The sequence below is a fragment of the Cardiocondyla obscurior genome, linkage group LG08 (genome assembly GCF_019399895.1).
Source record: "Cardiocondyla obscurior isolate alpha-2009 linkage group LG08, Cobs3.1, whole genome shotgun sequence".
NCBI classification, from domain to species: domain Eukaryota; kingdom Metazoa; phylum Arthropoda; class Insecta; order Hymenoptera; family Formicidae; genus Cardiocondyla; species Cardiocondyla obscurior.
In genome coordinates, this window is record NC_091871.1 from 7,145,315 (window position 1) to 7,172,235 (window position 26,921).

The following is a 26,921-nucleotide window of genomic DNA, read 5'->3' on the forward strand; positions in this document are numbered from 1 at the left end:
TGATTCGGCCGATGCGAGGCGCGTTGCATCGTTTCCCTCCGTAATAAAAGCGCAAGAGCGACTCCCTTTTCTCGTTGACTCACATAAGTGCACCATGCACCTCAATGATTTCCGCACCGACGGCAATTCGTCGCGCCGCGAATTCTATTAACAGGAGACGGGTCCAAAATACAAGAACACCAATGAGATCGAATATTCTTCAGTCGCCGAGTTCAATGTTTCGTATTATTTCGAATATTAATCGGTATCTCTAAAATAGGCTCGCAATCTTTTTTTTATCTTTTTTCTAAATTTTATGCAAAATATTCCTGAAATGTGAAAATCGTTATAGGGAGTTTTAATTACATTACAATTAAAAAAAAAAGATGTAATTACTTTCGGTGATCGAATTTCGCACGATATTAGATTTTCGGAAACTGTGAAACACAATTGCAAACACTGATCGTGCTTCTTTTGCGATTCATAACGCGATCGCGATGCACTTAATATACCGAATCAATTTAAAATATCTTTCGCGGTAAAGAAATATGGTTTTTGTTATTTAATAAAAATAAATAATAAAATTAGCGACACTGATGATTCGGTCAGTTGTACGCGCACGTTTGCACCTAACGTTTCACTAACCTGAAAGAACGTATCGGAAATGCGATGGACGGATGGTTAATCTGTGACTGGGGGTGTTCTCTCCCCTAATTCAATTAGATTGAAGGTACTTAGAAGAGATTAAGAATAACGTTGACACGCACATGCTGTTACGAATGCACGATGCAGCGATTTAATCGCCTCTTCGTTCCCACTCCTTTTCAAATAAATGTAGTTTCTTGAAATTCCATCGCGATACAAATTTTAATTCAATAAAAAAAAAAAAATACTCATATTATTTAATTAAATATTTCTAAATTATCTGGCGAGCGTGAAACATAAAAAATCTCCGCCGATGATACTTACGGAATACTAGAAATTCTAAAAGGTAATAATTTAAAAAATAGTTTCCTCCGAAAAACTCGTAAAAATCTCATAAAGAAAAAGTACAAAAAAATAGAACGCGACAGATGCAATACTGAGGTATGCAAAGAAAGGGCGGTGACACATATTGGCTGTGCTTATATGAGCGACAATTTATATGGCAATAACGGCGTCATCGCGTGTAGATTTCAAATGGAATTTATTTTCGGTCCACCATATATTTTTTTTTTTTTTCTTTTCTTTCTTTCTTTTTTTCATGAGAGAAAAAGAAACGATGAAAATGAAAACAGGAAGCAATGCGCATTTTTTGCCGATTGAATCTCGTTTCATCTCTTGGGCGACGCCTCGCCCATATCCGGAGGAGAGCAAATTAAATCGGTGAACGAACAGCGGTCGAAATGACTCGATATTATATGGCACTGTCGCTTGGCGATTCGTATAATCTCGTTTCTCGCACTCATCGGTACAGTTAGCCACATTAATGTCTTGAGTGATATGCAAATCGAATTGTTTCTGTGCGATGCGACGCGAACGGTGCGATCCGCGGCATCGAGGACGCGTGTCTCGCAATATATATTTCTTTTTTATTTTTTTTATTTTTTGCGCGGGAGCCTCGCGAGGTCGCTAATTGAGCGATCATTAATGTGACCAATTATACGTTTAGACACACTTCCCGAAGAATCGTCCCCCAGTCATTCCACGATCGCTCTGGCACTCACGTAAGCGATGTAGCCGAAGTCACATTGTCGTTGTCAATTGTAAATCACCACAGGAAACACAATCCTCGCAAGCACCACACAACTGACTCGAACCGAATAGGAATAAAACGATAACGCGGCGCACTCGGTATTCGCGCCGCGTGGACATGCCGCACCCTCTCCCATTGAAGTCCGATTAGCTCCACGACCAAAGTGGAACTTACTCGATCGAGAAAGCAAGTAAAAGAAAAAAAAAAATAAAGAACTTTAAATATCCCGATCGTAATTACGACGATTTAAAAATCGTAGATCAAACGCTAATTGTTCCCGAAGCCGAAGTTCAAACACGTGAGACTCTAGAGTCGCGTATTGTCTTCGCTCACCTGGCTCTCTTGGTCAGCGGACCGTGTCGTTGCAGAAAATACTTATTTCCGACGAAAAAAAAAAAAAAATGCCTTCATGTTGTGTAATAATACATAAATTTAACTAAGCAACCGGTTCGCAAACTCACGTCATATTAAATTCGGCAGCTTTGCGTACTTTCCCGCAAGTATCCTTGAAATATACAGAACAAAGTTCTCTTCGGCAACGTCATTTCTCAAAGCAGCGTAATTTTCTTCTTTCAATTACTCATTAAAGACAATAATCATCCACAAAACGCGAATGAATTTGGTGCTTTTCCCTTAGCTCGACACCGATCGCAAACGCAAAAAAGGGCATCGAGTTGAGCAAATGGTTAACGCACGGAGAAAATTTGAGAAAGATTTAGTTGCAGACCTTTGGAATAATAAGTTTAAATGCTATATGTTAGGCGATAGCTAGCCGTAGTATTTAATCTTATAATTTCTCGACGGTCTACAGCTACCGCGACGGTAAAATAATTCTTATTATACATTTTTCTCCGTTTTGATTACGTCCGATTTTCAAAAGATGACGCCGCTGAAAGATTTGGCGATCGGATTGTCCTCCCGCGTTGCGAGAGTAGGCCGTGATTTTTCCACGTCGCTCTTATCTTATCGCGGCACGGCGGAGTCTTATTCTACAGAGATCGGCGGATCGAGTGCCGGGAGATTGCTTGGAGGAGAGGGTGGAGCAACGACGGCAGGTGGACGTCCACATTCAGAATCGTCCCCTTTATTTTCATCTCTCGCTTCACCCACGCATATATAGGTCGCCCAGAAACACATTTTCTTCCCATCACGCGTCAATTATAATTAGCTTGATCCGATCGCTCTTCTCGATCGGCAGCAGCATTCGGCACTCTCTCGCGCAGCGCACCAGACGTCATCCACGCACACAGCTTTTTTTGTTTTATTTTTTTCTTTTTCTTTTTTTTTTTTTTTTTGTTTTGTTTTTTCTTGTTTTTTTTTTTCTTTACTTTAAATTAGTTCGCCCACCTCGTCGCGACTACGACACCGATCTCGGCATCTTGCCGCGGAAAAAAAGCGTTGTGGACCGCAGGGAATCTCGGCGAGGTAACTTTAAACGCGGCAGCGTCGATACCGCGGCGATTTTGCAGAAGCGAAAGATTCATCCGAGCCCGCGAATGCAATTTTCTTCATTTCTACTGCGCTATTGAAATTTCAGTTCGGCATATGTGTAACAATTAATTGCTATGGAACACGTAATTGTTAATTGACAGATTGCGGCGCCGATATCCGATAGCTCTTTGCGGAAGCTGCGTCCGCGCGTGTAAAGACTCGAATCGCATCTTCTGTGGTTCGAAACACGATCGATTCTCTAGGTAGGTATTCCTTCTTCGGTAACATCGCCGGGAATGAAGAAAAACGAAAATAGAATAGCTCGCTTTCGCTTCCCTGCGATGCACTGGCCGCCACAGTCGCGCAGTTTCAAGCATCGAACAACAGATCTACGCGTTGGGCTCGTGTTTCGCGACTTGATTGTTAAAAAATATTATCGAAAATATTGTCTTGTACATACAAGGACACCGCAGGCGGAAGGCGAGTCGCGAGGACGCTCGCGGGCCCGCGGGATCACCTGAAAACTTTGAGAGACAGCAATCGCATTTGCAAGGTGGCTGCTCCAATGATACAATTCGTAAAAATTCCGCCGGAAATGTGCTTCAAATTAAGATATTAGATTTAATTTAAAGAAGCAGTCGTAAGAAGAGAACGATAAAAAAAAATTAAATTAAATATAGAAAACGTCGATTCTTTCTCACAGTGTCGTTACTCTATAAAAATTTTCAAGTCCAAAAATAGGTCAGTATATTAGCCGCGGATATAATTATTAATGACGCGGACGTCACGATCTTTCTGAAGAGATTTTCCGATGATCCCGCAGGCCGACGAACGGCGCAATTCGGCCCGCCTCGCGATACAAAATTTATATTTACTTTTACATATTTGCTTGGCCATCTATTTCTTCACGCATCGACGATCCGTTTTCTCTTCTCGAACGTGATGCCGCGATTCACGACGAATCACGAGCCAACCACTTATCACCAACATCCTCATCATTATTATCATCCTCAACATCAACATCAACATCAATATCATTTCATCATCTTCTCTCTTTCTCTCTCTCTCTCGCTCTTACTTTCTCTCCGATCCGCTTCATCAGTCATCATCGACGCATCCCTGATAAGCTTCCTTACTTATTTCACAGCGCACATCATCACTGATACAGCGTAATGCACACGACTTTTAAATATACTACGTAAAATACGCTCATATCACGTACGTTCGCTCTAGTAAGCATCGCACGCACTCTAGGAGTCTCGACGATGAAAAGGCTAAACAACTAATTAGTCGACAAGATAAATCGCTTTGTCGTGCTATTATAAGTTTCCCCCCAGGCTGGCTTCACATGCCGCCGAGAAGTCCCCGTCACGTCGCGCATTCTTCCGCAAAAACACTTACGCCGTCGCGAGATCGTCAAGAAAATCGTCGCTACGGTAAAAAAAAAAAAAAAAGAAAACAAAATCGGTCACGAAGAGAACACAATTACAATCTTACCACAGAGCGTCGGAATCCGACAATTTCTTTTTCCCCTTTTTTATTTCTTTTTTTCTTTTTCCTTCCTTTTTCCACGTTGAATCAACACCTCTCGTGTCGATTTCGTATCACTTCGGAGAAATCTTTGGCATGCAAATTTTTGGAATATACACACGTCGCGCTCGTTTCACGGATCCGAAGCTCTGTTCAAAATACTTTCGAATTTACTTGACAAAACGATAGATAGTTAAGGAGTGTCTCGTTTATGGAATTAAGAAATTGTCTGACGAGGAACCTCGATGCTCGTTGTAAAGCCAGCCTGACGAAGCACGGTACTCGAGAGAGGTTTTCTCTGGCCACGATCCCGACGTGTGCGTTTCAGGCTCGATCAGGTTGTCGAGGTAGAGGAGAAAGAGAAAAGCTTCGATCGTAGGATATGCTAGGATCAGGATCGTCCGCCAGAGCTTCGTCTCTGCGCTCGACGAAAAGGATCACGAATGGTCGCGAGGACCGTGCTTCTTTCGGGGCAGAATGTCGACTCCTCGCACACGAGAGTCTCTCTCCAAAAATCACAGTCACATATATATCTATTATTTTTTTCTTTTTTTTTTTTTGTATTTTTGTATCTTTCGTCGCTTCTGCATCTCGTCGCTTCGTCTCCTGCGCTCGCTCTCTTTCTCACTTTCTCTCTCTCCCTCTCACGCGTACTCTCTTTTTTTTTCTTTTTTCTCTCATTTTATTTTTCTCTCGTGACGCAAAGCTCTCATCATCCGTTTTCACACTTCACTCTCGCACCTGACTTTCTCTCGCTTGCCTTTTTCCCCTTATCAGCAAATCCGGCGACGCAATTCGCGGCAATTTCGCGGAGGGACCGAGATGATCTCTTTGAAAACGAACTATAACAATTAATATTACGATGAACAAATATATTATAATTTTTTTTTTTTAAATAGTGAAGCGACAATTACGTATTTAATCATCTTTTTTTAACTTTTAGTAAACTTCCTCTTATATTTGAATTCTCAATACTTGATCAGAAAAAACGATCAGTGATTGATAATTTAAAAAAGTGTATAAATTAACCTACTTATATTTTGAGATCATACAGTTTCTTTGTTAATGACAATAAAATTCTAGATATGTACATTGATGAATGATCAGTCGAGAATTGATAACGACTGATTTTTCAAGAAATCGGCGGAACACGATTTCGTAGTTTAGCACCAGATACATCTTAAGGGAACGATCGATCTCAAAATCGGACGCTGCGAATTACGGTGACGGTCACACACAAGAATTACAAAGTCTCGATTGCGAATCAAAAAAATAGGCGAGCAATCGAGCTCTTTGCAAGATACGGAAAGACGCGCACCGCTGTCCTCTCCGTTGTGGCACTCGTTCTCATTCTTTCTTCTCTTCTCCCTATTTACCTAATCTTTTCTAAATGGAATGGAATGTTAAAAAAAAAAACAAAAAAAAAAAGTATATTTACGGTTTTTCTTTACTGAATCCATCAGTATTATGGGACTCGCTATTAAAGTGTTAATTGCCATCGGTGATAATTATCAATTATTAATATAATTTCGATATTTAGGGCATCGCATTTCGACAAGAATAAATCTACTTTCCGATTATAAAAAAAAATTAATACTGACAATAACTAATAAAATATTTAACGAGTTTGTATGTCAAAATCGCTTAGTTTGTGTCACAAATGTGATATCACGAAATAGTTTATTAATTAAAAGAAAAAAAAGTGTTACATTAAATAATAGATTTTTGAAAATTATAATTTATAATAATGCTCATCCGGCAAGTAGCATAGTCGCTTTAAGGGAAGGAAAAAAAAATATATATATATTTATAGATATAGAACAACTCGAATAAATATTGCCACAAGCTTGAAGTGTTTCCCTGTGTTTTCGCAAGAAGTTTTACTTCATAATTTGTGAAAAATCTCATCTTAGAAAAATAGTTTAGCCTCCTCTTAGAGAAATAGCTTTGATATATACATATACATATAATATATTTGTATATATATTTTCCGTATTATTAAACTTTGATATTAACTCGATTGACTTCAAGCCAGCGATTAAGTACTTCTTACTTGGTTATATACAATTTGACAATATTCTTACGATCGAAGGTATTAGCATTATCATCGTTATCGATATGACTGAACCTAATATATCAAATAAAAAAAAAATAAATAAAAAAAAATAAAAAAAAAAATTAATTTTACAATACTCACTTCTTAAACAAATTATAAAAATCGAAAGCGATTATTTTTTTCTAGAGTTTGTGCGAGTTGGGCGTGTAAAAATATTTCTCGTAAAAACCCAGGTTACGAAATACCGTGGCAACACTTATGGAGAACAATAACGTTAATTAACGACGTGCGTTATTGCGCGTGAAGTAATTCATAAATATAAAAATTGTTTTGAAAGTGGAGTAGCTCTTACGCGAATCGAAGATACGCGAGTTTTGATTTCCGAAGACGCGGAGATAAATCAGAAATAATCTACGTTGTTCGTAAATGCTGATAAAACTTCCGAATTTTGTACGTCTTCGCGCCGGTATCTGTCAAAACACGCTTGCCCCGCGTTTAATCAGTTAGAAAAACTAGAGATTTTTTGCTAATTTTCTGCTAGGCTACTATTTCGCGCTCTCTCTCTCTTTCTCTCTCTCTCTCTCTCTCAATCTGAAAAATACGATAAGAATGTAAGGATATATTATAAGGTATATATGAACGCGAAAATCGCTACAAAATACTCGAATTACGAAAGAAGGATTTGCTGGTGAAAGCATTTGGAATGCATGGCACTACCGCAGACACGTTTCGTGACGACAGAGTCAACGACGACGTGACAAAACTCCGTATTGCATTATTAGCAATATTACTAAAAATCACGGGCCGCGATTAGAAAAAGTCCACGTAGAGACTTCGCGACTTTACATAGCAAACTCTCAATAAAGATCGGCCCGACACTGACTATTCCTCATCAAAGACGTGACGTAAACGGAGGTAGAGCTGCAGGATACTTGAGACATCCCGGCCGGACATGGAGAAAGAGCTATTATAGTTTTTGTGTGAATCAAAGCGAGCGGTTTCGCCACGAGCTTGGATTTCCGTGGAAAAAAAAAATCCATCGTTAATTCACTTTCTCCGGACCGCGCTCGAAGTTGTCTCTAATATCCATTTGACAGAATTCGACCGGTTTCGAAAACGCGATTACGGTACTTTCTTTAAATCTTAGCGATCCGCGAAAAGTCTCGTCGTGCAAACGCGCGAACGACGAGCACTCCTGCACGGCGACACATGGCCAGGAAGACGATCTTGCACAGAACAGACCTCGAGTGGCCCAGACGTCTCGCGAATAAAGGGGAAGGAAGATACGAGTGTTTAAAAAAGTCTGGACAAGCTGTACAGCGTTGTTCCAAATGGCAGTGCGAAAAGCTTCTCGTCTGCGACATCACTTTGCGAGTACCGTGATCGCGCGAAGGATTCGATCGATTATTAAAAAAAAAAAAAAAAAAAAAAGGGACTTACGTGGTACCGATGGGACATCAAAGTGAAGTATAAGAGCAGAAAGTGTAAGGAAATTGGAAATTGTTCTTGAGCATTCGAGATCATTTGCTCCTACGAACGTTCAGGCCGGACGAGGACTTCGGTACAACTAATCATTTGTGCCATCAAAATATTAACTTTAATTGTATCCAATCAACAGCAACAGACATTCACATACGGGGAAAAAGTAACATACACATCGTCTCAATAGATCACACAGTATCTTGCGCAACATGATCGGATCAAGGGTCATCCCCGATGCGTTCTGTAATCTTCCCGACCTTTCATACTCAGTCTCTCAATTTCTCTCTCTCTCTCTCACTCATTCTCGCGCATTCAGAACTTCCTGTTGCATAGGAAAGTGATTCTTTGTTACACGAATAAAAGTCTTACTCTTTTATCCGGCGCGGTCCTAAGCATTAATAGTTAAAAATCACGGTTCAAAATTTGATGCACGTCGTTGAAAAACTCAATAAGAGCTTTACAACGAGTCAACGGCGAGTCACTATAAATAAAAGACTCTCGCGTTTTTTTTTTCTTTCAGTCACCCTTTTTTACATACACACGCGCATACACGTACATTATTACATCATACATATTATCTACATCTTTCATTCATTTACTGTCTTATCTATCTATCATGCTATCACTTTATTTCAAAAATTCTCCCTGAGTCTCTCACTCTCACTCTTTCTCACTCATATATATGTTCTCTATCCACCTTGGTGTTCCTGTCGCGCTTTCTCGCATAATCTTCCGTTCATTTGTCTCACCGCTCGCAAAAATTATTTATTGTAGTCATCCTCTCTATCTCGCTTTCTTTCTTCTTAGGCTTTAATCTCTCAATCATACAAATGAGACCTGCAGGTTTATATCAGGCATTCTTGCAACCAAAATCTCTCTTCTTAGCAGGCTTTTCACTTGGTTTTGATTCATTCATCGGCAACATCCACTTGCATTCTTCACCATCCGTTGTCAGCATCCGGCAGACAGGTATTTTTTCTTTTTTTTATTCTTTTGTTGTTGTTCTTTTTGTCTAGCGCACGCGTGCACGCACACACACACACATACAAACATACTCTTTCTCTCATTCTTGCTTCCTCTTTCACTCTCGCTTTCTAAAAGTCCCTTTCTCTCGAATCATATGGGCTGCGCTCGACCTCGATATATTATATCGATAAAATACCGTCGCCAGATAAGGACACGTGCAGACTCATCACCATCATCTCGTCATCATCGCTTCGGAACTCACGCACATCCATCAACTCGCATCCGCATCATCCAATCTTGTTGTCTTTGTATTGTGTTTGATAGCTTTCTAGTCAAATCAAATTGCACGACAGTACAACCGTGGGGTGATCTGTAAACAACAAAAGCGAGCCAAATATCAGTCACCGTCGCTCATCGGTGCTAACTGTTTACGGAGAGGGGGAGTTTCGGACGTTGCATAATCGCGTACGCGAAAAAAAAATACCGTGGGATAATAACAAACAGTGCTACGGTAAGGGGTATGTGCATTTCTATCGACATTAAAGTGATTCTTCAATGTCCTCATATGCTCACATGTGCTCTCCCTTTCTCTTTCTCTTCTTCTTTCACTCTCTATCCTCCGTCCTCCCCCTTCTCTCTTTCCTCTAACCATAAGTATATCCTATCTCAATATGAAAAACTCGCCAGTTAAACTTAACAACATATAAAAAAAAATGTACGATGATACAGTAATTGAATATGCATAAATAAAAGGCACAGTGCAGAAAAACGCAGAAAAAGATGTAAGAAAAATAAAGATAAATCTTATCCCTTTGACGAGATGTTACAAACTCAAAATAAAATGCAGTATTAGAGCGTCACGCGTTCGATTAAAGTGAGATAAAATTATATCGGGAACTTTTCAAATTAATTAGAGACAATGCTTAAACAAATAGATAGAATAAATAAAAAGGTACTCACCAACTGGACGTAGCGTTAGCAGCGGTTTTGAGCTTTCGAATCTCTTTCGCAGCCCAGCTCGCTAGCTGCTTAGTTTTGTGAGTACGTGACTTCCTGCCTTTGGCCAGCAAATCATTGAGCGGCTCGGTTTCCACCATGGGTAGTAGCTTGGCTCCGAATACCATGACGAGATCACCTAGGAGGCCCACCGCAGCTGACACATTACCCTCAGAGTGTTCACGATCCTGTGCTATCGAGGTAATGAATTGTATGATGAACGGCACGTGCGGCTCAATAAGAGCAATAGCAGCATCTGGACAATTATTTCCATCACCACGAAGACCTTGAACTATTCCAGTATAAGCTTCGAGCACGCCTTCGCGTAACTCATTCAAATAATCGATCATATCGTAATCGTTTCTATCCACATTAGCCTGCGATGCCTGTACCAACGTCTGCAATACAACATCTAAATATTTTTTGAATTCTGGTCCAATACTCATAGCGATGTCACCGAAGGCCGAAAAAATTTGTGGCTTGACTGAACGATGAACGGCGTCATTGCTGAGGTTTTCCAATAGCAGAGTCATAATTTCGTCGCAATAAGGAAGCATTTTGCCTTTGAGCGCACGACAGATGTCACCGGTTAGACCAACTGCTGCACAGCACACCTGATATTCGGCATAATTCTTCAAACCAAGGCAGAGATAAGGTTTAAATGCTTCTATATATTTCAGAAAACCCTCGCCGAGTACTTCGACGAGAGTTGAGACTGCCATAAGCGCGTCTTCCTGAACGCCACCCGATTTGCAGGAATTCGAGCTAAACATGGCGAGAAGAGCGGTCATTATTACATCTGATATCTGTGGAGCATCTTCCGGGGTAACTTTACGTAAAACGGATTGCAAAGTTGCACAAAGCAGCGATTGCAAATCGTTGTATTGAGCACGATCCGAATGACTCTGTATATGTGACTCCATCTGCAATACCTGTTGCAGTCGTTCAAGTATTACCATCGTAGTTTTTTGTACAGTCACATAACAATCGCGAGGTGAATTCTTCACCATCTCCATTAGAGCCTCATAGGCAGCGGACCTCAAATTCGCTTGAGCTCCATCTGGTCGATCGGTAGTTTCCAAAAGTCGTTGAATAATAAAGTCGAAGTATTGTGACATACAATACGTTTCTGGTTGATTGCCATCTTCACTTGCTTCAGCAGCCTCATAACTCGCTTCGGCTAATCCTGTAAATGCCCAGCATACATTAGCAGCGACACGCGGTTCCGCTTTCAATCCGTTCACCAAAGATTCCAGCAATGGTTTCAAATAAGTTTCGTTAATTGCAGCATCTGGAATCATCTCGCATATGCGACCGAATGTCCACGCAGCAGTATCGCGAACAACTACGCTGTTATCGTACATCAGCTCGATGAGAGTAGGCATGGCTTGTTCTACCAACGGTTTCAACGTAGCGGGCTCTAAACCACCGAGAATCGAACCGAACGCCATCAAAGCTGCATCTCTGAACCTCCAGTCAGGACTCTTAATATTATCCTTGACGAAAGGAAGAACAAACGGAACAATAGCTTCTTCACAGCAAGAGGACAATAACATTAAGCAAACTCCAGCGGCTTTTGAAGGATTCCAATCATCTTCGTCATCAAATTCTTCTTGTTTAGTTAATTTTTTCATTAATACCGGTACCAGATATTGTAAAGCTCCTTTAGCGTAATGTCGTGAAACTTTTAATGGTGGACGACCTCCTTCCGATGCCTCTCCTTCTTCCATCGACAAATCAACCTCTTCGTCAGATACGTTCGACCAAAATTCTATACCTTGAAGCGCTACTTCATCAATTTCGGATTTCATAGCTTCTAAAGTAATCTGTACAAAAATTTTATTAATATTTTAAAATGTGCGACATTTAATAATTAACATACACAATAATTAAATTAATAATCAAATAATATTACTTACAGGAAACAATGCTGGAGCCATGTATGGTTCCATATACTGATAATATAATGACATAATTTTCACAAGACATTGTAATGCAGCTACTCTAATTTGAGTATTGGTAGATTGAGTAGCTTCGCACACAACTTCCATTATAAAGTTTCGTTCCGTCTGTATCAAGGTTAAAGTATTGAAATATTAGTAGATTCTTTAAATAAATCGTATCGCATTAATATATATATAAAAAAATCCATCATTTCTGACGTTAGTCAGTAATATATGGATTCTAACCTCTTTTTCAAAGTTTCCTTTGGTGAATTCTAAGGAATTGTACAGAGCGCTTGTAGCCGCCAGTCGAACGTGGTTTGACGGGCTGGAACCTTTCATACCATGAATAATAGCGGTAAGAATTTCATTTGATTGTGACACTAGTACTTCGCTCTCAATTTCTTGGCAGATATATCCGATAGTCTCTAGAGTAGCTTCCTTCATCATCTCGGTACTGGACGGGTTGACAACATTATTGACTAACAATGGAATTAATTCACTCCATTGTCCTACTGCCAACTCGGCAACAGCAACATAAGCGACACATTGTGCCGCGGAACTTGGCCTATTATTTTCCGTTCCCAACGCTCCTAAAATCTGCAAAAGTAAACCAAATGAAAAAAATTCCATTACATATAAAGAAAAATAATTACCAAATATACTGAAGCCGTCTTTAAAGTTGCCATTTTTTTTAAATAAATTACAATAATCACTATTAAATATGCAAAATTCGTGTTCTGGAATTTTACTTTTTTTTTAGCTGGCCTGTTATAATTTTATAAAAATATTACTTCTAATAAAAAAAACATAGAATGTCAAAGTAAAATTAGATAAACTAAAACAATTTTTTAAAAATGTAACACATACATTTTTCTTGATGTATTCCCTTGTTTCAGCGGGAATAGTAAGCCAGCGTTGCTGGTACTGGAACTTCATTTCAGGATCCTTGGAGGTAAGTTGGTTTTTGAGCTGTAGACCCGCTGCCATGCGGGCGACGGGGCTCGCGCCGACTGTGACCAGCACAGCGCTGAGTCGTTGCACGAATTCATGCTGAAATAAATACACAGCCGAATATTGAAATTGAACGTCGCTTTGTGCATTAATGTAACGTGTCCTGTAATGGCAAATTTACTCACGAGATTAGTTTCAGCCGCCTGCTGCAGGAAAGTCTGTGCTGCCACCAGCTCATTCTTGTCTGAAAATATATCGAGAGCGTGTTATAATAACTCGTCCCAGTGACTTTTTTTGCGCGTGCCGCGATTTACGTCGGGGGAGACTGTAGGTTAGATGGGCGCGAGGCAGCTTGCGATGCGTGTCGCGCGAGTGCGTGCGAACGGACAATACTTTTCCGGCGGCGAACAAAGCGCCTAGCAACAGCACGACGGGGCGCGATAGCGCGCGTAACAGCGTGCGAAATGACTCGCGAGCGCACCGAGGGGAAGAGCCCTCGGTGGTATCGACCGAGGTGGCAGCTGCCTGATCCCCGCGGACGGGATAGCGACGGACTCGACGCGGAGAAACGGCGACGCGCACGCGGTTGCTCCGATATTCCTCTCGCGTGCCACGGACCGAGATCGCCATCATCATTGCCGCCACCGCCGCCGCCGCTGCCGTCTGTCTCGGCCACCGGGGCCGTCGTCGCCTCGGCGGCGAGCGTCGCGCGCCCGGGCGACGTAGACGCCCGGATGGAAAAAGGACGAGCCGGTCCCTCGGCTACGTCGCGACGATCGCGCGGCTCGGATTGCTCACCTGACGAGACGGTCCTCTCGAGGACTTGGATCAGCTGCAACGTCGTCGGATCCATCTGCATGGCTAACAGCGAATCGGTCCCGTTCACGGCGCGATACGACACGGCACTCGCGACTCGACGCGAGAAAATTAACGTCTGTTCCCTGGTACGAAAAGTTCTCGTCACGACCGGCGGATATCCACATGTAGCCACCACCGACTCAACTGCCTTCGACGTTCCCCCCACTCTGCCGTCTACTTCCTGCTGACCGCAGCGCCGCTCGAGCCTCGTCTAGTCGTCTGTCTCATTCGTGCCCGCCGCGCCCGCTGGACAACTCCGTTCGCTCTCTCTCGCTCTAGGCCCGCCGTTTCTTTCGCGCAACGTGCGGCGGAGTGACACCCGGCTTGCACTTTGATATTCTCGCGCCCGCGACGAGCAAACGACGAGCACGACGATGTGGAAGTCGCGGCGAGACGCTGGCGAGCGGACGCAAAGTCGGTAAGAAAATCGCAGCGAATGCGAAATCATCGTCGCGTTTCTCCGCCGCGGCCGTGCCGCGTTTTTCGCGAGTACGGACTACTTTCTCGTCGTTCTAGAGGATTCGCGTAACTTCGCATGCGCCGACGGATGCGCGTACGGCACCTGGCACCACTAGGAGCAAGTGCATCGGGTGCTGGTCGCCGCTATTTGTCGCCATTACCCTGTCGTGCGTTTCTGCGCAAGATTGGCCGTTGGCGTACTTTTCGTTTGGTTTGAAACAAACTTTTCGACCGCGTCTCGCTTCTCTTTCGCAATACATCAGTGAACTCGGGCCGCTCCTACGTTCTTGAGCCTTCATTTCGCACGCGCCGGATACCTCGCGCCGAGCGGCATCTCGTCGTTTGAAAAGTAACGTTAATTCGGACAACGCGCGAGCACAAGCTTCAGCGCCAACGAAGCAGCGCGGAATTGACGCCAAGTCCATCGGGAATCGTTCGAGACGAAGAACGGGGGTGCCGAAATCTTTGTGACGAAAGGTATACGCGCGCTTTTAAATAGCTACTAATTAGATATCAGATGTATATGTTTAATGCTAAATGTTTAATGCAGAATCCGGAGGTGCAAGATGTTGAACGTCGAATGCTGGATGCATTGAATGTTGGACGCTGGACGCTGGATTTGCCGAACGTTGGACGCTGGACGCTGGATTTGCCGAACGTTGGACACTGGACGCTGAATATGCTGAACGTTGGGTGCTCGACGACGCTGGACATGCTAACGTTGGGTGCTGGACGCTGGAAACAATGCTGGAGGCGACCTGAGGCATCGAACAACGGTGGAGCAGCCGCAGATTGATGTTGCAGCTCGACATTTCGGATGCAGTCGCTCCCGCCGCTGTTCATCGTTCCGGTGAGTCGCAATTTTTAATTATTACGCAGTAGATCGATTTAGAGAAGAGATTGGAAAAATGGAAGGAGAACGCTGATTAACAGAACGTACAAGAGCCGATTTACCGTTTTAGTAGATTTAATGAAACGATATACAGAATACATTTGCTTTCATAATGCATCGCAACGCATTCTCGCGTGCCTTACCATCTATATCACATGTCAATTTTTTTTTTTTTATTTATAAAATATAATCGTCATAATTTCTTTGTTCTTGCATCTTGCCTTTGAACTGCCTTTTCGTCATATATATCGAAAGTATATATATATATATATGTATGTATATATTTATATTTATTTATATATGTATAATATATTTATATCTGCATTTATATATACATATATATATATGTATATATATATATATGTATATATATATTATTTCAAGCGAAAGGGAATTGTCTTGTGGCTCGGCACAAAATTAATAACGAACCAGGCCGAAAAAAAAAAGTTCCACGAATGTGCGCGCGCGTGTACATGTATGTGTGCGTGTGTGTATCAATATTCGCGTTACGACAACATTACACAGTGACATATTCACACGATACTATACTATTCATCGCTCTTACGATCGACAGTCGTATGGAGAAAAAGATCAGGTGATCGGTCCCGAGCGTTCTCCTCTTTTTTTCCATTTCTTTATTGTCAGTCCGTCGTCGTTACATCTGCTTCACGTTTAGCCTCTCTTTTTTTTTTTATTTTACACGTCAACTAGAGCAGTCACATATTTTTGCGATGCAATTGATATCGATCTATTAGCATACGGCCGTCGATACGTTATTTCCTTCGAAATTCTCTCGTCTCTCTTTTCGTAATTAATATATTCGATTGTGTGCATCACGTAATACTTGGCATACAAAAAAAAGGAAAAGAGGAGAAGATAAGTAGATCGAAAGACCTGGTGCTTCTAGTGTGAATTATCTTGTGACACTTACATGAATTTTTGTTGTTTTCCATTCTCTCTCTTTTTTTTTTCTTTTTTGCGTAGACACATGTTCGTTCTTATTAATTCGCTAAATGTATTTTCGGTACAACGCTCATGTTCCAGTACGTATGCTGATAATACGTACTTTTGAAGTACATTTGTCGTACGTTCATAAACTCGGGGTTTTGTATTTTTATTTTTTTTTTTTAAGCGTGCGAACGTTTGTACGACAGAGTGAAAATTAAAACGAATTTAATCGACATTGCGTTCATAACGTAATTAAATAATTAGGTACTTACATAAAACGCACGTTCTTTTCAATGCGCTTGACAATGATTATGAAAATTACATGAGAAAATTAATTTTGCTTTAAATAATGAAGAAAGTTGAAAGAGCTTTGACGAAAAACGTTAGAGAGACAAAGATAGTATCTCGAAACATAGTATCTCGAAATCATTCAGGAAGTACAGGGAAAATTAAAATTTTACATAATATATTATATCTTTTATAACATCGTGATTACCTTTCCGTCACCGGTGAACTTTTGAAGAATCGAGAATTTCCGTACAGTTTTTTTCGCACAGCGAAATACTCTATCGCAAACGTCCGCCGCTTTACGAATCGGCAACAGATAACGGCCCCTCGAATAAATTCAGTTACGACATCAATCGAGAAAATAATTTATTAACAAATTTTGAAGAGATATTAAATAATCTGTTGATCGAACATTTATTGCATACATCGATGAAACAGGGAAAAAGGGATAAATTTACACCTAACGGAATTGACTGTTATTTTCGTTACAATAATGACAGATAATCGATTTTAAACAACAATATCGGAACGAATCTCGTCGTGAGGACGACTTTGCCGCTCACAACCCGAATCCAATTTTCCCACCCTCCCTGTTCCTACCGCCGTTTTTTTCTTTCTCGCGCTCCCTTCATTCTCGCCTGTTTCTCTTTATGACAATTTCTCGTAAAAAATAATTCGCCGCGGCGTTGGGTCCAGGGATGATTTTCCGCGATCAGGAGCGGAAGACATCAGCTTCGCGCGCACTCTTCTCTTCACGCGGACTCTCGTTAAGAAAAAATATACATAGGAACAAAAAATATATCTCCCCGAAACCCTTATCTTCCACATAACGAAGGCCGTGACTCGTCGGGGTTTCCCTCGCTCCAATCAAGTTCATTACGTAATTAAGACCTCTCTCTACGACCCGACAGTTCCTCTCCCGAAATCTCCTCTGGACTCAACACCCTATTTGCGCGAGCGAGAAAATCGATTTCCATGTTCGAGGGTTTCTACACGTTCCATCTAACGATGAAGACTGATATGAAGATAGAGTAAGGCGAATATCGAGCGAAAAGTATTTCCCTTCGAGAATTCTAATTGCGCCAAGACATTTCTTACAAATGTAGAAAATTATTTCCCTCTCGGTTTATTATATTGCCGCAGATCGATGCCAAGGTGTTACCCCGATCTTTACGCTCATCGTTATATAAAATTATCTGTCTTCTTTTTCTCACAATTCGCTCGCCTAGCGCGTTTATCAAATACTTATCCTTGCAACGGACGGAAAATATTTATATTTATCGAGACGTTATTCGGTAAATACACTTCAAAGCTCAACGATTAACATTTTCTACGCGCTTAGAAATATTTGTTCGCAATTTCTCATAGCTAAACAGGTTTTTTTTTTCTTTTTTTTTTTCTTCAAAAAGCGTCGACTTTTCAAAATTCTAAAAAGGCAAGATTTTTGTATCTCTAAAATTCTTCGATCGTTAGACAAAATACTTCTTATTTCTCGCTTTATAAAATATCCTGACGGAACATTGGCATCAGTCTGGTATCGTTAAGAACTGCTTTATCTTATTGCTATCGAATTCGTGGCGCGAATTAGTTCTCCCGAGCCGGAAACGAGCTTTTCCAAAAATTTGTATCCTTCGAACAGGAGCAGAATCGATGTCTCTCGCACGCGTTATCTTAATTTCGATCGCAAGGGTCGCTCAAGTCTTTATACCCTCGGATCCTGTTTACCTTGCATTCTTACCGGGCATTTTGTCTTTTGAACACTTGCGCGCGTATCCAATTGCAAACGTGTAACATCATCGTGTTGACGAATCATTTGATACGCGAGGAAACGCGTTTACAAACGCGGCGATCTTTTGAGAAAAAAAAAAATATGAATCCGATTATTCGTAGCTTTTCGTATCGACGTCGGATTTTACGCTCGCTGGAAACGAAATTAATTTCTTCTTTAAAGATTAAGTAGAGCATCAAGATCGATTGTTTAAAAACGTCATAGCTAGTGATCAATAAGTGCGTGACACGTACATGCGATATAAAAGTTGTGCCTATATATTGATCATTATAGAAACGATGTCCATTGTCTTTCCCATGTGTGTTAATTATTATTATAATTTTAATGTAAGACGCGCTGCAAATTTTAAAATATATTTCCAATGTATCATCGATATCGAGATCTTACGGTACGATCGTATTAATGTGAGATAAATATCTCACCTATTTAAATTTTCAATTTTCCATTTTTCATCGCGAGCAATAAATTACGATCGGACTTTGAATTGTTACAGGACACCGTTCCTTTATATATAATATTATTAAATATTACAAGTACTAATTAATCCTTTACGGTCAAAATTAGTTTACGGCTACACTCGGCAATTAAATATTATTAGTCGCAGCTAATATTATCACGCTGATTGCCTTTCTGATAAACGCACGACGCTATTACGGCGTCGTGTTCGCAAATTATTTCGCCTAATTTAGATTGATCCTCGCACTCGGTGGTGCCGATGTTCGTCAGTCCGTAAAGCATTAAATTTGTCAGCGATAAGAATCGAGCGTAATTTCCGAAGTCGCAAAACTTTTTCGAAATCGATACGATTGAACAATGATAAAATATATCCGTTTCCAGCGACAGTCGCGATTGTTTGATTATTTCTTATTGTTAGTTCTTCCTTGCATTGTCGTGCATCGCCAATCGAGAATAGCACGTGAGCGATGTTATCTTAACGGAATGCATAGGGCATTATTTTAATTAATACAGTAAATCGCGATCGCAGATCTGAAAGTTAAATTCGATTTCGATCTCCGCCACGTTTGCAAACCGTCACACATTTGCAGATACGCACGACTTTAAATTAACATTTACACATATAATTAAGATATCTATTGTGCACGTACAGGTAAAATGTGGGTTTTCCGCTTGTGTGTATGTGTTCGTGTAATGTGTGCGTGTCGCGTATGTTTACGTGTACGTGTGGATCGCGATATAAGGACAATGCCTGATCTGTCGTATTACGAAGCTCGGATCGCATTGCGACGGCGACGGTGGCTATCGTAAGATTACACAGGCAAAGGTAACTGAGCTTGAACAAAAATAGATCTCAGGATTATCCGACGTAGTTTGAGAAAGCAATTAAGTAAAGAAATCATAACGATTTAGCTACTATCGCTCTTATAAACATTATCTCTTTCAACGTAGAAACAAAAAAATAAAATAAACCTATAATTATATATAAAAAAAAAAATCTTAAAAGCTACAGAAAAATTGATAAAAAAATCTAATAACTTTAACAATAAAAATAATAAAAGCTCTAATAACGTTACGCAATTACTTTCAAATTAAGACAAAAGGCGAGTGAGGAGATGCTTAAAAAAAAACTTTTTTTTCATATTTAAATATATTTTAAATATATTCAACATTCGGTGAAAAATAATCGTGAAATCCCTTTTCGCTTCAATGCCGAGTTATTCCCGATATGCAATCTTACTTCATCTTACGATACTTAAACGTGGATAAAATATCAAGTTATACATCAAAAAACAGAGATGCATGTCGACTGCGGTAATCTTGGCGGCGAAGAAACGCCTGTTTGAGGGCCTCGGCCAGCATATCTCGCCGTCTATCGCGTCGATCGTAGGATACTGGTACGATGAGGGGGGGAAAAGGGGGTTTTTAACGACGACGACGTCAACGACGGCGAAGCTTACTGTAGCGAGGCAATGGTAACACAAGGTGGTAGTAAAGGTAACGCTGGTAACAGTGGTAGTAGTGGTAGTAACGCCATAGAGTAGTAACGCTATCAATGAGTAGTAGTAAGTATAACAGTATAGTAAAGTAGTAGTTGTAATAGTTAAGTAGTAATAGCGGCGCGTTATACGTATATAAATAGGACACTCTACGTTAGTTTGATTAAAAAAGTAAATGTCATAACGTAATAGGTAACTTTAAGCCGGGCCAGTCTCGCCGTCATCTCGCGCCGAGTGTCGGCCGGTCTTTTTTCTTTTTCCCTCCGGACGAGACGGGCCCGTAATTGTTCGCCTTAGCTCTCTAAAATCACATAAACGCAAGAGTTTGTGGTAAAAAGTCGATCGATATCGACTATGCGCTTCGGACGACGCTTCGAACGGCATCGACAATACCGAGCCCGTTCGCGAATGCATGAGAGGAGAAACGGAAGTCGCGGGACGCGCGGAATTCGCGAAGTAGCCTTCGAGAGCGTAAAACGTATAAACTGCATTGTGAGGCTGCGAAATAATATCCGTTTATATGCGTGGCTTCGTTCTCGACGTCGGAATACGTAGTTAGAATGAGAGCCGACTCGGTCCACTTGACGATTTTTGAATTTCCGATTATTCCGGGACCGTTTATAAATTATTTTCGCACGCGCGTAATCGTAATGTGCTTGTAAAATACTTATGACAATAAGACGATGGACGTCCAAGACAGTTAAATTTTTTAACGACATTAAAGGCTGGAATATCTAAAACATGTAAAAAGTGTGTATAAAAGTACCGCTAGATCGAAATGCTTCTAATCGAGTAATTCTCGACTTTCCCCGCAATTTACGATTAAACTCGAAAGATAATAGCGCCGCTCATTTTTCCATTAGCACAGACACCCCCGAGAGGCGCGTAATTGCAACCCGCGTTGCAGCTTTAAATGCACGTGGACGCGTAGCTTTCGCTTGTATCTCGCGATCGGTTATCAAGGGCGAGCTTTCCCCGTTCGATACTCTTCATCGTGCTCGATCATATTTGCCTCGAGAATGCAAAAGCGCGCACGTTATCGTGACAGCCGTGTCCGCGATTGTAAAATAACCGCGAGTAAATAAAAGAAGATACTTAACTTGAACGCAACATAGAACCGCGGCGATTTCTCGTCATGCATTCGAGCGGGCGATCGATGCATCCGCACTCGGCATCGTCCGGCCATCGAGAAGCGCGACCGATAGTCACATCCTATGTCTACTGTTCAAACGGACGGAGGGCGTCCGCCCTTCCCGCCGTTAGCTCTGATATGTTGCGAGTCGCCGATGCGTTCTCTCGTGACGGGCAAAGATATTGCCGAAGGGTATAGCGCGCGGTCCAAGTAGTGGCGGGTCGCATGGATCGTAGGAAGCGACGAAGCGAGCCGAGCAGCGAGCACGGAGAGCCTCGTACAAACTAGGTAGAAAAGTGAGAAAAATCCGCGCGGAGAGCCTTCTTGCGAGAATGAGGGAGAGATCCTCTCTCCGATCCACCGAAATCCGCGCGGAGTCTACTACAGCTAGAAGGGAGAATAGCGAAATCGCCGCGGCCCGCCTCGCGCTTTCTTCCTCCGCCTGCGCCTGTCGTTCCGTCTCCGCTCCGATCCCGCTCGCCAGCGGCAGTATCAGCAGCGGCGCAACAACAACGGCAACTACAATAGTGCAGGTTACCACTAGTAGTATAACAACGATGTGTGACACCCGCCACCCGGGCACGTCGCGCATGCAGGGACCTACGTCAAGACGTTCTGTACACTTACGTTCGCACAGGAGGCACACGTTCCGCTTGCATTCACATATACGCAACACTTATACGCTCATACGTACAAGAAACTTTCGCTTAAGTTTAACGCGCTCGCTCGCACGACCGGCGACGGCTCTCTTCGCTCTTCCCGCTTGACGAGCCCTTCCAGGATGTCCTTCGAGAGGACGCCGTTGGAACGCCAAGAACCAAACGTACCCGCGGAGATCGCGCGAGATTACACGTAAGAAGAAAATAAAGCTACGTGTAATACGAACTAAGAAGGATGCAATTAGAACGAAGATAACGCAACCGCATGGGTCTGAGAAAGTAATTGTTCTATGCGCTGGCGAGGCTGCTCGGTTTAGAAGGGCAGGCTGCCGACGAACATCGTCTCGATCAGGGGTGGCGTCGGCACCAGGTCCTCCAGCTTCAGGTAGAAGATCCGCTGGAGGCCCTGGACCGAGAGACTCCTCAGCTCCGGTATCTTCCCCAGCAGGTACGACAGGTACTGCGACTTCCTCTGCGCCTCGGCGTTGTAGGTCACATGGTCGCGCAAGGACGACACAATTTTCATCTGCAACTGCTCCATGCGCTGCGGTTCTTTCAATCCGTACCTCTCTGAAAGTATGCGACAGCAGCCCGGATAAGAAACGGAAAAGCGCGAATTCTTCAAGATTCACGAATTGCCACTGAAAGCTCCGTCGACCGGTAATAAAATTTCGCGCGTAATTCCGGGCGCTTTTATCGATTGAATTTTACATCGTTATCGGAAGTTATGATAATGCAGACGACGGAAAATTAAATTTCGCGTTATCGGAAATCGCCGATGGCCGACGGAACGTTTTTACGGCTCGATATTTAATTGATACACCGCGAGCATTTAAGATTAATAGACGCTGGCAAATCAATTAAACCTCAATAATATCAGTCACTCGACCTTCGACACGTGGCCCGCACAAACACGGAAGCTCGAATTGAACCGCGCTTGTAAACCCGCACACCTGCATGTCTGGTTGCCAACGGGATCGCGTGCCGAACGAAGAACATCGTCGTACCTTTCGTCGGAACGTCAATAATTAACTGATTCGACGGATTAATTATTTACGTCGGCCGATATAACCGGAATACAGGTGGAGTGAGCTGGATAAGAAAAGATTGAAGCCGTCGTTGAAAACAAAAAAAAAAGCCGGAAAGCAAAGCCGCGGCGTGACAATTACGGCACGCGAATGTATAAAAAAAAAATTAATAATTAACACAGCAGTGGCAATCGCTTCGATCGTGAAGGGAAGTAATAATCGAGCACTCACCAGTAACCAGAGTAAGGGCGCACAGACAGGCGAAGGCGCTGATGTCGACTTCCAAAAAGTGGAGAGCCTTGCAAAAGTCGAGGATGCTGTGCAGCCAGTCGCCGAAGCTGCGCTGACATTGCTCCAGCGCGAGAACGACGCCGTTGCAGAAGACCAGTTTCGTGTCGTCCGGATTCGTGCGATACGCCAGCCTCAGCACGAACAATTCTAGGCTGGCCGATTGGAAGAGTAATTCCTGAAATCAGATTGCGTCACGGAATTGTTAACGCGAAATATATTACTGCTTCAAAACAGTTTCGCGCTCGAGCTCGCGTCTCGAAACTAACGATGTGATCGTATGATTTTATTTAAATCGCGACGAAAAATTGGAGATGAATCTCTCGTTCGTGGCAGCGCGTTAACAAATTAACATTTACTGTTCTGCTAAATAGTCTACTAGTCAGCCGAGTAACCGACCGCGTCAAAAGCTCGTCAAGATTGACCTTTTAGAAAATGTATGAGCTATCGATTTCTATAACCGTTACTTCCCAATAGATATCGTCGAAGAATTGATATCTGACCAGAAGTATAATGAAAGCCGATATTTTGATAAAATGATAGAAACAACGATAAACACTTTGCGAGCTCAAATCTGTCAAATCAAACTTTTTTTTTAAAGAATTTTTTAATCGTAATATATAATTCTTTTCGAAATATTTTTTTTTTTAATATTTTTAAGTCGTTGTAGATTAAACGTTATTTTAATTTTGATAAGTGCGACTCACCTGATCTTCCCGCACTAAATCCGTGAATCCCGGAATTTTGTCGGCGAAGTTTCGAATAACGTCGATCGAGGTTGTCAGCAGATTGTAGAATTGCTGGATTTTCTCAGCCTCGGTCATCGGAGGATCGCCCGGCCTAGGTTGCCGGTACTGCGAATAATCAAGACTGGCCTTGTCCGGCGTTGTGTCTAAATGGGCGCGAACTAGAGCAGTGATCAAAGAGACCGGTGGGCTCGGTGGGGATTCTTGCGGTGACTTGGGCTTTGAAGGCAGCCTACCTCGACGGCCTTTCAGAGAATCTGTCCTCACAACCTGTTCGACAATTAATTGCGTCATTATCGCTTCGCTCGCGACAATTATAAATACTCTCGTCATTTTTTTTTTTAAAAGAAAAATTTAAGATAAAAAAATTATACATATTTTTTTTTACGACGTAACGAGATCGTTCGGTTACCTCTTTGACCATGCCAACCATCAGGCACTTCTGGAATCTGCAGAATTGGCAACGGTTTCGCCGACGTTTATCCACCGGGCAGGCTTTCTCGGCCAGGCACACGTACTTCGAGCCCTTCTGCACGGTCCTCTTGAAAAAGCCCTTGCAGCCTTCGCACGTGCGGACGCCGTAGTGCTGACACGCCGCGGTGTCACCGCACACGGCGCAGAGCTGGCTTGGGCTCGGAGGTGCGCGTTCGCCACTAGTACCGCTTCCGGGCGACGGCGAACTGACGGTGGAACTCGCGGTACCGCCGCCGCGCGGCTTCGGGGAATCCGTGCTCCCACTACTGTTAACACGACACAGGACGCGCATTGATCTATAACCCGTCGATAGTCAGAACAGGAATTTTTTCTCAAAAGCCCGCGTCTCCGTGTCCTCAAATTCACGCGTCGCAAAATCACGAGCGCGAAAATTCAGCTCGCGCCTATTTACTTTCCAAGATTACGGCCGCATTCAAAAGATCTGTCTCGCGCGCTGATTCAGACGACTTGCGCAATTAATTTTACTAATTCAAAGTTAATTAAAATATTATTCAAATCAAATCAAATATTTAAATTAAAATTTTGTATTTGTATTCATAAAATAATTTGACTCGGTAATTAATTGAAGTTACGAGTGACCAAGTTAGGAAATTTTGAAAGAAAATATCATGCAAATATTATTAGAAAAATTCTTGTCTTCCGGACTTTGGAAATTTCGTTAATTTATACGGAGGAGCAATGAGACTTGAAATTAATTATATTAATTTAAAAAATATATATATATATATATTTTACCTTGCCGATTCGGATCTTTGAGTGGGCAGTGACGCCCTTCGCGACCGAGTGGCGCCAATGACGACGCTGGTATCGACGTTGGGACAAAGGTCTGTAGGAACTACGGGGGTGGTGACGCTGGCGATGGCTGACGGTGGCCCGTAGACCATGGGCATGGTGACTGCCACCCCGTAAGACGGGTCCTGCCGATGATTTGAAGGCGGGACGACCGCCGTCGCCGATGCGGGCGCTGACTCCGTCGGGAAGTAACTTTGATGATGATGCGGAGGCTGCTGCGGCTGGTGATGCTGCGGGTGATGGTGAGCATGTTGCTGCGGCGGTTGCTGCTCGTGGTAGGGCACCGCGGCCGTGAATTCCGTCGGGTAATGAGTAGGGGTGCAGGAGTACACCGGGTTGTCGTAGCACTCATCGTCCATCTTAATTCCGAGGCCCTGATATCGCTGTATCGTGTAAGTTTCTTCGAAGCTCGGTAACGGGGTAGGACTGCAACCGAAAAGGCTAACAATTTATACGAGCCTCTAAAGCTCTGTTGTCGAAAAACTTGATTAATTTAATTATAATATTAATAATGTAATTTGCACGTTATTTGAGATAACGCTGATAGGAAGTTTGCGAACGCTAGAATATTAAACGTTCAGAGTAGGCATTTTGCATACCTAAGAGAATCAGCTTGGATATCTTCGGGGAGGGGTGGCGGCGGTGGTGGCGGTTGCGATGGCTGCTGATGGTGCACACTTTGATGCGACTGAGGAGAGTCGTCAACCGGAGGCACGCCCTGCGGATTCCCAAGCTGCAATTCCGGAAAGGGATCCAACTCTTCGGGTAAACTTCCGGCATCCGTAGCGTCCGGATAAGGGCTATTTAGGAATTCCCCCAAGCCAAAGGGACTCTGCAACAAATAAAAAATCGCGATCATATTTTTAGGCGAGACTATCAATAGTAACATAAAAATTAAATATAACAATACGTAATATAATGCTCTGAAAAATGAACGGAAAGACCGGAAAAGTAAATAATAAAAAGAAACGCAAATTAAAAGAGAAGAAAAAAAAAAAAAAAAAAAAAAAAAATACCTGCGTCGCGTAAATGACGTGAGCCAATTTGAACACCATACCGATATGAACGTTTTATTGGCAAATCTTTGATTTTTTAATTACATACCGGACAAACGAGACTCGACTATTAACTTAAAATGCCGTTTTAAATGACGTTTGCCTTTAACGGAGCCGGGACGGTCTCCAGAGAGCCGCGGCAAATCGAAGCACCCAACTGCAAGGCGGAAACATTGTTCGATCACAATTGCGAGCCGCGGCTCGTCGAGACATCGATGTACAATCGAGGTGCGCAGTGAGGATGTTCGAGAGAGGATTGGACAAGCCAAGCTCGTATCGCGTGTTGTCTATAAGCTAGCGCTCGATAGAGGCTTAGAGCCTCCGTCTCCTTCTCTCTCTTCCTGCTCCTCTCTCGCTCCCCGACCCACTTCAATCATTGATAGTCGATAGTCGATGGGCGGTAAAACACTATACCGGCTCGCGATTAAATATTCGCGCGGCAATAGGATAATAATAAACGACGGA

The 26,921-nt window shown here is 42.5% G+C and overlaps 2 protein-coding genes across 6 annotated transcripts in view; both read right to left on the reverse strand.

Moving 5' to 3' along the window:
• Positions 1–5: 5 nt before the first annotated feature.
• On the reverse strand, positions 6–14,094 carry Fs(2)ket (Importin subunit beta Fs(2)Ket). Of its 3 annotated transcripts, none has more exons than XM_070660864.1 (7): positions 13,871–14,094; positions 13,258–13,316; positions 12,989–13,171; positions 12,365–12,718; positions 12,095–12,244; positions 10,140–12,001; positions 6–144 (listed from the first exon to the last, which is right to left on the reverse strand). In XM_070660864.1, coding segments are annotated over exons 1-7 (2,670 nt in total). In that variant the 5' UTR covers positions 13,932–14,094; the 3' UTR covers positions 6–143. The 3 variants fall into 3 exon arrangements, with proteins under 3 accessions (XP_070516965.1, XP_070516964.1, XP_070516963.1); XM_070660863.1 differs by lacking the exon at positions 6–144 and adding an exon at positions 2,777–9,549; XM_070660862.1 differs by lacking the exon at positions 6–144 and having other exon boundaries at positions 10,136–12,001.
• Positions 14,095–15,338: 1,244 nt separating this feature from the next.
• Positions 15,339–26,921, reverse strand: part of Hr38 (Hormone receptor-like in 38) — a 62,362-nt gene continuing 50,779 nt past the window's right edge. For 2 of the 3 annotated variants that reach the window (XM_070660087.1, XM_070660085.1), the window contains exons 3-8: positions 26,001–26,233; positions 25,345–25,842; positions 24,527–24,854; positions 24,076–24,384; positions 23,312–23,546; positions 15,339–22,622 (exon numbers count right to left, since the gene is read on the reverse strand). In XM_070660087.1, coding sequence (XP_070516188.1) covers positions 22,366–22,622; positions 23,312–23,546; positions 24,076–24,384; positions 24,527–24,854; positions 25,345–25,842; positions 26,001–26,233 — 1,860 coding nt within the window. In that variant the 3' untranslated portion in view covers positions 15,339–22,365. The remainder of the gene's footprint in view (positions 22,623–23,311; positions 23,547–24,075; positions 24,385–24,526; positions 24,855–25,344; positions 25,843–26,000; positions 26,234–26,921) is intronic. The other variant, XM_070660086.1, reaches the window with a different exon arrangement.